At 38.8% G+C, this 13770-nt stretch overlaps 1 protein-coding gene across 1 annotated transcript in view; it reads left to right on the top strand.

Annotated features, from left to right (window-relative positions):
- RYR2 (ryanodine receptor 2) overlaps positions 1 to 13770 on the top strand; it is a 776922-nt gene that overhangs the window by 457733 nt on the left and 305419 nt on the right. Inside the window, exon 24 of the mRNA XM_062210679.1 lies at positions 2637 to 2740. Within this exon, the coding sequence (XP_062066663.1) occupies positions 2637 to 2740 (104 nt within the window). The remainder of the gene's footprint in view (positions 1 to 2636; positions 2741 to 13770) is intronic.

The following is a 13770-nucleotide window of genomic DNA, read 5'->3' as shown; positions in this document are numbered from 1 at the left end:
TCTTTTTATATTTATTGTGTGCCTACTTTTTGCATGGTTTTACTTGGTACTAGGTACAAAAGTTGGAAAGATCTTGACTTTAAGGATGCTAAGATACTGTGCTTACCCTTTAGAAGGGAGCTTCCAGTTAGGTTAAGAGATAAGCAAGCAAACAGTAATACAGTGCAGAAGGAATAGTTAGGTCATTGCTGAGAAATCAGGGAAGATCACTAAGGAGAGGGTAAATACTAGGTCTGAGGTATGAGGGATGAGTTCAAGGTGGCTACCAATCAGAGAGCAGGACCATAAGACAGGCAAAAGAACCAGCAGAGGTGGAAGAACAGGACTTGTGTAGCAGAGCCTTGCAAGAGGACTGAAAAGAAGGTGCTGTGGTGCAGGGGCGTAGAGGTGAGTATGCGGCCACATAGGCAGGAATGCTGTTTAGGAGGGAGGTGATATGTTTCTGTGTATGAATTAGATTGTATGGAAGAGCAGTGAGCCTGAGGCAGGGGCAAGGTAGGGAGGGGGTGCAGGTGCCGCAGGTGAGAAGTCATGAGATTCTCATGTTTTAAGATTTGTTTATTTTAAAGTCAGAGTTGTATAGAGGGAGGGATAGACAGAGATCTTTAAACCACTGGTTCACTCCCCAGATGGCCATAATGGCCAAGGCTGAGCCAGGCCAAAGCCAGGAGCCCAGAGCCTCAAGCAGGTGAGTGGCAGGGGCCCAAACATTTGGGCCATCTTCTGATGTTTATCCCATGCCATTAGCAGGGGGCTAGATCAGAAGTGGAACAGCTGGGACAGGAACTGGCCCATATGGGATGCTGGCATTTCAGGCGGCAGCTTTATTTGATACACCCCAGTGCTGGCCCAGGAGGTCTTAAGTTTTGCAGCTCTGTGCCTAACAGTGCAGATGGAGAGACATCATTACAGAAAATATTTCTACCTTCAAGTATGGGATATGGTAGGAGAGGAAAGGAAATCAAACAGATTTCTGGCTTTAGTTTGGGTGCTTTTTGAGGATGGTGCTGGTAGTCACCCCCCCACCCCCACCCCCCGCATGGTACAGAGAGTACAGGAGAGGTAGAGATACATAAATAAGGAGAAAATGCATTTACTTTTAAGTTTAGAATTTAGGGTTAGAGATTTAGAATTTAGAGTTAAATTTTGTAACTCTTTTTCATTTGTATAGTTATACATTTAAATAAGTCTTTGTAACACATAGTTCTGTTTAAATCATGCTAATAAAGTTTGCCAGAAAGAAAGGGATAAATAGGGTATTTTTAGGATTCTCACTCATGTCCGCGTACTTCTTGTGGCCGTTATAGAACCTGGTAATTATTCCCATAGAGTCATTTGTTTTGTGGCAGCATATGCCTTCATGTAGATGTGACTGTGGCAGCATTGCCTATGTAATTTAGGCCTCTAAGAAGATTAAAAATGTAACTACGAATGCAAGGAGAGATTTACTCCTAAAATCTTGAACGTGGTTAGTGTGGTTGCTGATGCATTTAGCCTTCCATCTTTGTGGGTTCTGCATCTACAAATTCAGCCAACTGCCCATCAAAAATATTCAAAACAAAATGCATTTGTAAAGAGGATGGACAGAGTTCTTTTTTCTCATCTGTATTCCCTAAAAATACAGCGCAATGACAATCTACATAGCAGTGACATTGTGTTTGGAATTATAATACAGAAATGGTTAAAGTATATGGGAGGGTTTGCAAAGGCTATATGCAATCTCTACATCATTTTCTACTAGAGACATGAGCATCTGTGGATTTTTGTATGTCTAGGAGGTTTTGTAACCAAACTACTCTAGATACTTTTGGACAATTTGATAAACTTTGAAGGGTTAATATGGAAACATATTTGATTTATGCTAACTGACTTTGTTAAAATAGTGGAGTGATTTGTGACAGCAAGAGGTAACTCATAGAGGATGCGTTTGTATCAATCACTCATGTCATTAATGTCTCTAATTGTTTGGCACAAAACAAAAATGAATACAAATTAATACTAAAATGTTACCATACCTTTTTATATAAAACTCAGTTCATAAAACACTTAGTGAATGTCCATGACTTGCCACTCATGTTGTAGGTGTTTGGAATATGTAAGAAACAGAACCAAAAACAACAAAATACAAAAAAAACAAAACAAAAAAAAAAAAAAACCCACAAATCCTTGCTTCTTTGAACTTACCATCTAGTTAGAGGTGGCAGACAATAACCACATAAAAATGACACAGTCTGTGAGAAGGTGGTAAGGATTAGGGGCAAAAAAAGGGAGGATGGGAAGACTAGCATATTAAGAAGGTGGACAGTGTGAACAGTGAGGAAGCGAGATTTACATGAATGCTGGAAAGAGCTAAGTGAGCCAACATGTTGTTGTCCATGGCAGAAGGCTAAGGAAGCTGAGGCAGTTCCAAACAGATGCCAGCAGGGAACACAGAGAGCGGCAGCCTTTCCTACTGACCTCCACCATCAGCTGTGCTGGAAGTCACAGGAGCAGCTCTACTGGGGCTACGATCTGGGTTTTCCCTCTGATTTTCTACCTCTACCTTCCTACCTCCATGTTTGACCACACGGTTGACTTAGCATTGTTAGTGTCTGACATGGGAGACTATTAAATGCCAATTTGCTGTCTTGTTTCAGGTTAGAGATGACAATAAGAGACAACACCCATGTCTGGTGGAGTTCTCCAAGTTGCCTGAACAGGAACGCAATTATAATTTACAGATGTCACTTGAGACCCTGAAGTAAGTGTCTTCACATTTCCTACTTGACAACTTGCCTTACCTGGGAAAAAAAAAAAAAAAAAAAAAACAGAGATTGATGTTATACTTAAATTCAGCTGGGATTTATTTTAATTACAACTGGAACTTTCCATAATGCATAACTAGACTGGATCAGAATTTGTTTGGAATTAGATTTTGACACTATTGTGTCTACATCTGCATTTTCCAAAAGGTATCTGCCTGGAGTTTGTGGGTATTACAGAATGTTACTGTTCTGTGATTCAAAATAATATTACTCAGGATGTGAGCCAGAGAGCAGGGACCAGGGTCAATCATAATTATTACTGGTTTGTCATACAATTAGTGAAGATATTAAATGTTGGAGCCAGCATTGTGGCATAGTGGGTTAAGCTGCTGCCTGTGGTGCCAGCATCCCTTATAAACACTGGTTCAAATCCTGGCTGCTCCACTTCCAGTGCAGCTCCTTGCTAATATACTGGGCGAGAGCAGTGGAGGATGACCTAAGTTCTTGGGTCCCTGCACTCACATGGGAGACCTGGAGTAAACTCCTGGCTCCTGGCTTTTGGCCATTTAAGAAGTGATCCAACAGATGAATGATCTCTTTCTGTCTCTCCACCCCTCTCTCTGTAACTCTACCTTTCAAATAAAAACATCTTTAAAAAAATTTAAACTCAGTAATTTTAAAAATATGTATTAAATATTTAGGAAGCTTTACCAATTTCAGGGAGCTATTTGATATCTATCAAATCTACTAAATAAAATGTAGACTCATCTCTTATATGTCCTCATTTTGAAAATTTCTTTATCTAATAGTTTTATCAGAGAATCATGATTTACTGGATAGTAAATGAAAATTAGATCTTTACCAACAAAAGTTTGAGAAGCACTGATCTAATATATTTATACGATGCTGAATTAAAATGTTACCAGAGAAATTTCAGGGTTCTTGTCTTCGCGCAAGAAAGAATTCAAGCATGAGACAGAGAGTAGTGGGAGGTAAAATAGCAAGGTTTATTAGGGAAGGGACATCTGTAAGGATGGATGGGCACCTCTCCAGATAGGACCTGAGAGAGTGCCCAGTTGCGTGGACTGGGCGGGGGGGTGGAGTGAGGTTACATGGTTGAGTAGAGAGATTACACCTGGGCAGGCCAGGCGGGCGGCTCAGCAGAGAGGCAGAGGGCTGAGCGCACAGTCCGGTTGAGGCTAGGGGTTTTTAAGGAGATGGGTCTCTGTCTTCACACATCTCCTCCTGAAACAAAGGAATTTATGGCTGTAAATATTAAGAAGCTCCTATCTGAGTTTTCCCTTGAAGGTATCAGACAGGAGGAAGCCTAGCTGGCGCCATCGCCATCCTGGGTTCAGAGGAAGGGTGAGCAGGACGCCCTAGAGAATCGGGATCTGGAGCAGGGTGTTTGAAATGCAGATATTGGGCTGCATCTGGGAGATTGTGGAAGATTTGTCAGGCAGAAGGGGCAGGGACCTCCACCTGGCAGGATATCAGGTAGAAGGGGGCAGGGCAGGATGCAAAGGCCAGGCTGCTCCTGAAACATTATCGGGATGACTTTGAGATGCAGATGCATATGCTGGACATAGATGTCTTCTCTTTAGGCCTTTGTCACACACACATAAGCTCATAACTGACTTCCTACCTAACAAAAACAGTTAAATAAGTTTGTTTTTATCGATGGCCTTTTCAGAACTTTAATATGTTACTATATACTGTGAATCTCTAAAATGAGAAGAAATTTGTTTATGGTTTTTACCAAAGTTATTTGACCATTGCACTCTTTCTGAGGAAATGGCTCTGGGGACCATTTCATCTGAACAATATACTTTGAAAAAAGTTAATATAGGCTATATTGTGTTATCTTGTAAAGGGACATTTGCTTTTCAGTGATTTTTTGTTGGCTGATTTCTTGAATTTACCCCTTACCTTTGCAGATGGAAAAATGGGACTAACACAGAATAAAGGAAGGAATGTATTTTCAAATTTTGATATAGAAAAGTTCAGAAAATATTTTTGAAGGCCTGTAACTTTGCCCCTTTTTCAATCTTGATGTCTTATATTTTCCCTCCCTCCTTCCCTCCCTCCTTCCATTCCTTCCTTCCTTCCTTCCTTTGAATGTCAGAGTTACAGAGATAAAGTGAGAGAAAGAATCTTCCATCCACTGGTTCACTCCCCAGATGGCTGCAATGGCCAGGACTAGGCTGAAGCCAGAAGCTTCTTCTCGGACTCCCATGTGGGTGGCAGGTGTCCAATCTTTGCTGCTTTTCCAGTCCATTAGCAGGGAGCTGCATAGGAAGCCAAGCAGCTGGGACACAAACAGGGGCCCATATGGGATGCCTGCATCACAACTGGCAGCTCTAACCACTATACAACAATGCAACCTCCCCCCTCTTCCCACCTCTCATGTCTTATATAACTGAATTTATCCAAATAGGTCATCTATGCTAATGCAGTTTTATAGTAGCTATGAAACAATACCTTTGTCCTTTTGGTTTGTCTTAGTTTTGTTAAGAGTAAGGAGTTGTTCCATCAAATCCAGATCATCAAACTTAAGAACTGTTTCAGATTTTAGTATTTGAGTGCAGGTATATATTCTTAAAGATGGAGATTAATTATTATAGAAGTAAATAAAAGAAGCAGAGAGTGAGTTTAAGTTTTACTAATAACTTAAAGAAAAAAGTAGTACATACAAATCAAGTAAATTGAGAACCTCTTTAAGGTAGAAAATGATGAGATTTGCTTGTAATGAAGAATGCAAAATTATTACCATGGCCAGGGTACTTGTACAAGGGTACTTCAACAGGTCTGTGAGAAAATGAAAAGAAAAGATGTATCTTTTGTTGCAAAAATATTGAAATCCATGCAGTGTTTTCTAATATGCATATTCCACAAACTTTTTCAAATCCCTCCATGTGCATGGAATATCCCTTCTACATAAACTTACCTCTTAATTCCATTTTCCACAAACTTTTTGAAATGCCTTTATATTCAGTATCTCATCTTTCTTTGTGACTGTGAGGCTTGTATATTTGGCTTACTAATTCACAGTGCTCATTATTTCCCCATTGTTTACAACCGGGTCACGATTTAACATAGTGTAGTTAAATTTGCAGCACATTCCACATCATTGTAGTGATTGACAGGGAGGCCAGCTACTGTGAAGAGCATTCCCTGGAGTTTAGAAATCTCCTATTTACATTTACTATGTTGAGTCTTAGACTACTGCATGTAATCCAGTCTGGTTCCTTACAGCTACTGGTGGTTTGTTTGACTAATCATCAAACTCTATGTATCCTGTGATGAATGCTAATGATTCTTTCTATGAGCTAATTCATAACATTTCTTTGTTGATATTTCTTATAGCTAAGTAGTATATATTTAAATGGTTTTAGGATGAACTGATGCCATCTGTTTCTTCAAAAGCCAAATCAGGAGGGAAAAGCACACCTTACTCAAAATTCAAACTTTGTTGAATTCCAGTAGGTTAGAGGAAGCACAGTCTATTTTTTCTCTGTTTCCTTTGTTCTCTAATTTTCTTGGCAGGTAAGAGCCCAGCCTCTGGGGATGAATGGTCTAGTAAAGCAATTTTACTAGGTGACTCAGTTTTTCTAACCTTAGATTTCTTTCCCCTTGGTAAAATGGGGATCAAAATGTATCTACTTCATGGATATAAGGAGGAGGCAAATGGTAGAATATTGATAAAGTCTGTTGTACCATGTGTCTGAGAGAGGAAGTATGTATATAGTCTTTAATTTTTAAAGTGTGTGTTTGTTTTTATTTGTTGGGGGGAGGGTAGAAGGGAGAGAGAGCGAGGGAGACAGAGAACTCCTATTCGCTGGTCATCTGATTCATGCCCTGCATGAACCTGCAATGGTCAGCTCTTGGCCAGGCTGAAGCTGGGGCCCAGGAACCCAGCCTGGGTCTCCTACATAGAAGGCAGAGACCCAGCTACTTGAGCCATTACCTATACCTAGCAAGGTCTGCACTGACAGGAGTTGGAAGTAGAAGGGGAGCCAGAACTCAAACCCAGGGACTCCAATGTGGAATGTAGGCATTGCAAGGTGCATTTTACTCACTACACCAAATGCCCACCCCTGTTTAGTTTATGATATATTATGGCAGAGATTGACATATTTACCATTCAAATCCTGAGAGTTGTCAAATAACAAATAAAGAAATTATATTGCATTATCTCTCATTTCTGGTTGAGGGTGATTTAATGAGAATGTGAATTTTTGATGCACTTTCTGTGATGTTCCAACATGTAAATTATTGTCAAAGTCACCTTACTTTAGACTTGGATTATCATTTGTGAATTGCACAGTACTGCACAATTCTGACACCCTGTTTAAAAACAGTGCAGCTTGTTAAAGCATGCCTGCCACATGTCACCAAATGTGCCAGTGTTACTAAAGTTTTCATTTCTGGTTGGATTTTCAGTCCATACAATGTTTTTCAAATTCTAGATAATAATTTCTGCATAAATCATGTTTTAGAAATTCATGTTATGATATTTACTCATTGTGAGATGTACTTACATACAATGTTTCTTTATAAATTAACAAAATTATAGTGAGAATTCAATGAAATCATTTTTTGGCCAAATATTTTTCCTTTAAATTGTTTTTAGAAAATATTTTATGCATTTATTTAACAGGTCTTCAAAACTTGATGAGAAATGTATACAAAAAATTATCAAAGATTTCAGGCCAGTGCCGCGGCTCACTAGGCTAATCTTCCGCCTGTGGTGCTGGCACCCCAGGTTCTAGTCCCGGTCGGGGTGCCGGATTCTGTCCCGGTTGCTCTTCTTCCAGTCCAGCTCTCTGCTGTGGCCCGGGAGTGCAGTGGAGGATGACCCAGGTCCTTAGGCCCTGCACCCACATGGGAGACCAAGAGGAAGTACCTGGCTCCTGGTTCAGATCGGCACAGCACGCCGACCGCAACACACTGGCCATAGCGGCCACTTGAGGGGTGAACCAACGGAAAAAGGAAGACCTTTCTCTCTGTCTCTCTCTCTCTCTCACTGTCTAACTCTGGTTGTCAAAAAAAAAAAAGTAAAATTATCAAGGATTTCAAAATTCTTTTGTACTAAAATAAACTTTTCTGTTTTTGGAAGTACTCTTACGTGGTGGAAGGGTAGGGAGGAGGAGCAGGGTAATAGGAGCAGTAAGTATAACACTTGGATAGAATCCCATATCCTCAGGAGGGTGTTCAGGGCCTGTAGGATTTGACATCTTCTGTTTCTCAGCACATCTTTTACCCCTGTTCTGCTTGTTTCTTGTGTTCCAGCCCCCATCGTCTCTTTCCTCCAATGAGTGAAACTTTTTACTGCCTCACCTGCTCTGTTTCTTTTGTTTAGAAAGGTCTTTGGCTCACTCTTTGATAGATTACTCCATACATATCCCTCAAGTATTATTCCTTATTCCTCTATTGTAATCTCCCAGCCAATGGTTCCTCCTCTCTTGTAATACCTTATAGAATTTTTATAGCCTCCCCAATATTACTTTCTGAAGTTATTTGATATTTATTTTTTCAACTACATGGTGATGAATGAAGACAGGGACTTTGATTTTCTTTAAGATTAAATCTTTCAGGACATTGTTAGGTTCCCAAAAAAATTGAAAGTACAGAGACATCCTAAATACTTTGCCCCATGTGTGTAGCTGCCCTCAATATTAATATCTGCCACAAGAGGGGTATACTTTTTACAATTGATAAACCAACATTGATGCATCATATCCACCCAAAGTACAAAACAAGATTTAACTCAACACTGTACTCATATACCTAGTCCTAAGATAGTATCCAATACTTGACATTTTCTCAGATACCAAGTTGCTTGAATATTGAAAAGGTACCTCAAGTTTCTGATTTTTTATCTTTTCCGATCTCAGGCTTCTTTCAGTTTTCCTCTCTTATGGCATCAAGTGTCCCTGCACACAGAACACAGACCAGATGTCTAGGTGTTATCTATGATGTTTCCTTTTCCCCTACCCATGATTTTCTTTTTTAAAAAAAGTTTATCAATTTTCATTTTTGTAAGGGAGGGAGAGATAGAGGTATGGAGGCAGGAAGGGAAAGAAGAACAGGAGGAAAGGAAAGGGGGGACAAAGAGGGAGAGAGAGCGAGAGACAGACAGACAGATAGAAAGATCTTCCATCTACTGATTCACTCCCCCAAATTCCTGCAACAGCTAGGGATGGGCCAGGTCAAAATCAGGAACCAGGAAATCAGTCTGGTCCCCCATGTGAGAGACAAGAATCCAACTACTTGAGCCATCACTTGAAACCTTTTAGAATGTGAATTAACAGTAAGTTGAAATTGGAAACAGAGCTGGAACTCAAACCTAGGGACACACATATGGGATGTGGGTGTTCAAGTGGAATGTTAACTGCTACATAGCAGGTTAAGATACTACCTTGGCTTCTTGCTTTCTCGATTGTATTTTTAAAGCTTTTATTTAATGAATACAAATTTCATAGGTACAATTTTAGGAATATAGTGGTTCTCACCCCCCCCCCATACCCACCCTCCCACCCTCATCCCATCCCACCACTACTCCCTCTTCCATGCCTTTCTTCATTAAGTTTCATTTTTAATTAACTTTATATACAGAAGACCCACTCTATACTAAGTAAATATTTCAACAGTTTACACCTACACACATACACACACAATGAATAAAGTACTGCTTGAGAACAAGTTTTGCAGTTAATTCTCATAGTACAGCTCATTAAGGACAGAGGTCCTACATGGGGAGTAAGTACACAGTGACTTCTATTGTTAATTCAGCAATTAACACTCTTATTTATGGTGTCAATGGTCACCCGAGGCTCTTGCCATGAGCTACAAAAGCTATGGAAGCCTTCTGTGACCACAAACCCCATCAGTATTTAGACAAGGCCATAAGCAAAGTGGAAGTTCTCTATCCTTCCTTCAGATAAAAGGAACTATTCTTTGATGGCCCCTTCTTTCCACTGGGATTTCACTTACATAGATCCTTCATGTAGGATATTATTTGCCACAGTATCTTGGCTTCCCATGTCCAAAATGCTCTCATGGGCTTTTCAGCCAGATCTGAATGCCCTAAGGGCTGATTCTGAGGTCAGAGTGTTACTTAAAGTGATTGTCATTCTATGAATCTACTGTGTGGGCTGCTTCCCATGTTGAGCATTCCCTCTTTTAAATTCTGTCTATTATTATTACCAGGCACTTAATGCCATTTATCTGAACTGTTTAACACTTAATCCTATCTATATGTTCACTTTAACACTTAATATGATCACTTTGACCATTAAGATGGCATTTTTAAATACCAATTTTAATGGGATTTGGAGTCCCATTACAAATTTTTATACTGTACCCTTAGAAGTAAGTCCATAGGACTGTATGCAGAACTATACAGCTATACAGTTACAAACTTTCTCCTTGCTCTTTTATTCCCCCTCTTTATTTTTTACTGAGATCTATTTTCAATGGACTTTACATACATGATTAACTCTGTTAAGTAAAGAGTTCAACATATAATATGAAGAAGAGAAAAAAAATAAAAAGTAAAAATAGAAAATTGTTCCTCAACAGTCAAGATGAGGGCTAATCAACTTATTGCTTCTCAAAGTATCAATTTCATTTCTACAGCTTTTATTTTAGGTATGCTATTAATTCTCACAGATCAGGGAGAACATATGGTATTTGACCCTTTGGGACCAGCTTATTTCACCAAGTGTGAAGTTTTCCAGATTGATCCATTTTGTTGCAAATGATCAGATTTTTTTTTACTGCTGTTTAATATTCCATATTGTACATATTCCACAATTTCTTTATCTAGCTTTTGGTTGATGGGCATTTGGAGTCCCATGACAATTTTTTAAATTGTACCTTTAGATGGCCTTTGTTTCATGTGCATTTAGGTTGATTCCATGTCTTAGCTATTGTGAATTGAGCTGCAATAAACTTGGAGGTACAGATAACTCTTTTATTTACTGATTTCATTTCCCTTGGGTAAATTCCCAGGAGTGGGATGGTTGGGTCATATGGTAGGTCTATATTCAGATTTTTGAGGTATTTCCATATTGTCTTCCATAGTGGCTTTACCAGTTTACATTCCCACCAGCAGTGGATTAAGGTACCTTTTTCCCCACATCCTCACCAGCATTTGGTGTTTCTTGATTTCTGTATGAGAGCCATTCTAACTGGATTGAGGTGAAACCTCATTGTGGTTTTGATTTGCATTTCCTGACAGCTAGTGATCCTGAACATATTTTCATGTGTCTGTTGGCCATTTGGATTTCCTCTTTTGAAAAATCTCTATTTAGGTCCTTGGCCCATCTCTTAAGTGGGTTGATTGTTTTGTTGTTGTGGAGTTTCTTGATCTCTTTGTAGATTCTGGTTATTAATCCTTTTTCAGTTGCATAGATTGCAAATAATTTCTCCCATTCTGTCAGTTGCCTCTTCACTTTCCTGACTGTTTCTTTTGCCGTACAGAAACTTCTCAATTTGAAGTAATCCCATTTGTTACCTCTTAGTTCTTTTCCAAGAATTCTTTGCCTGTGCCAATATGTTGCACTGTTTCCCTAGTGTTCTCAGTTTTATGTTATCAGTTCATAGATTTAGGTTTAATTCAAGTTGATTGGTTTTAGCTCCTTGGTCAAATATAAATTGGTTGTAGAGGTATGGATTGATTTCTGGGGTTTCTATTCTGTTCCATTGGTCTATCCATATGTTTTTGTACCCGTACCAGGCAGTTTTGATTGTAACTGCCTTGTAATATGTCTTGAAGTCTGGTATTGTGATACCTCTGGTTTTGTTTTTGTTGGGTAAGATTGCTTTAGCTAATCAAGGTTTTCTGTGCCTCCATATGAATTTCAGCATCATTTTTTCCACATCTGAGAAGAAGGTCTTTGGTATTTTGATTGGTATTGCATTGAATTTGAAAATTGCTTTTGGAAGAATGGGCATCTTGATGATATTGATTCTTCCAATCCATGAACATGGAAGATTTTTCCATATTTTGTATCTCATTTTATTTCTTTCTTTAATGTTTTGTAACTTGCATTGTAGACATCTTTGACATGCTTGGTTAAAATTATTCCAAGGTATTTGTTTTTGCTGCTATTATGAATGGAATTGTTTTTAAAAGTTCTTTCTTAGCCATGGCATTGTCTATATATACAAAGGCTGTTGATTTTTTGTATTGACTTTATATCCTGCTTTTCTATGAGTTCCAATAGTCTCATAGTGGAGTCTTTTGGATCCCCTATATTATAGAAGCATGTCATATGCAAATAGGTATAGTTTGACTTCCTCCTTCCCAATTTGTATCCCTTTGATTTCTTTTTCTTGCCTAATGGCTCTGGCTAAAACTCCCAGTACTATATTGAATAGCAGTGGTGAGAGTGGGCATTCCTGTCTGGTACTGGATCTCAGTGGGAATGCTTCCAACTTTTCCCCATTCAGTAGGAAGCTGGCCACGGGCTTTTCATAAATTTCCTTGGCTATATTGAGGAATGTTCCTTCTAAATCCAATTTGCTTAGAGTTTTCATCATGAAAGGGTATTGTATTTTATCAAATGTTTTCTATGCATCTATTGAGATAATCTTGATTGCATTTTAATCCATCTACCTCTTTTATTCCATAACTAATGATTTTGTCACCACACCATCAGTTACAAACCTCTTAGCACACTGCACTCTGTTAGTCTATGCTGCCATTATTTCTTACCTGGAAATATAAAGTGCTCCCCACTGATATAGCTGAAATGCATTCTGGCTCCCTTTATCTATCCTGAATTTTATAGCCAATATGATCTTTCAAACATTTAGGTGATGATGATGTGTGTGTGTGATGTGTGTGTGTGTGTGTGTGTTAGAGAGGGAGAGAGAGACTTACTCCAGGGATTTTGGTCATGTGATTAAGGGGACTGGGTGAGTCCAAAATCTGATGAGGTAGCCTGCAGGCTGGAGACCCAGGAAAGAGACACAGAGTTCAGAGGCCATCTTCTGGAGAATTAACTCTGGCTTGGGAAAGGTCAGGCTGTTGCTTCTTTTTTTTTTTTTTTTTTTTGGGGGGGGGGCTTCAACTGACTGTAGGGAAATTTGCTTAATCAAAATCAATTACATGTCAGTTTCATCGAAAAAGCACCTTATAGTGACCTCCAAAATGTTTGATCCAATTTCTGGGAATGTGACTCACCCAAGTTGACATATAAAATTAAGCATCACACTTACTAAGTAATATTTAGTAAGTATGTACCATGGCACATACTTGACTCTAACCCACAACCCATGATCAGTTCCCATGTTTCAGCCAACTCTTCCCTGCCCCTTCAACATGGACCCACAAATTCCACTTCTGTAGGTTGTCCTTATTGTCTGCTAACTTGAAACTCTGGTGTTCTCATCTCTCTATCAGTCATTCTTACATGACTTTACCTTTTAAGTGTTAATTATTTTTTGAATATCTCAAAATTTTTTCCTTATTTTAGTCCCTACTTGGTTTTGTTATGATTATTCATTTTCTCCCATCATATTTTAAGAGCTGTTCAACAGAAACGTATATGACAAAGTGCCTTATAAATAATTATATCTCAAATATTTATTGACTTGTGTCTTTAAGTAACTCTGATGTAGTATGTCGCTGTTCACACTTTTTTAGGTGGTTTATACTGGAAGAAGATTATGAGGTTGAATAATTAGTTATGCAAAGGTAGTAGCATAGCTTGCAGAAGGCATTGTCTCCCTCTCAGAATCCTTAAGGATGACATTAACTAATGGAATTTTCTTTAGTTCAATCCTACTTTTGCAGTTAGCTTATAACTCCACTGTTTCTCAGTGTAGACTCAAATTAACTCCATGCTCAGGTAATTTATAGTGATGGTAACTGTTGAAGTATACAAGAATTTGATATTTGCTGCCAATTTTATGCATAATCTTGGAAAGATATATTATAATTAGAATATTTTTAAAGATTTATTTATTTGACATATAGAGTTAGAGAGCCAGAGAGAGAGAGAGAGAGAGAGAG

This window comes from Lepus europaeus, chromosome 14 (genome assembly GCF_033115175.1).
Source record: "Lepus europaeus isolate LE1 chromosome 14, mLepTim1.pri, whole genome shotgun sequence".
NCBI lineage: Eukaryota > Metazoa > Chordata > Mammalia > Lagomorpha > Leporidae > Lepus > Lepus europaeus.
The sequence above is the reverse complement of the archived record's forward strand: the minus strand, read 5'-3'. Positions and strand labels throughout refer to the sequence as shown.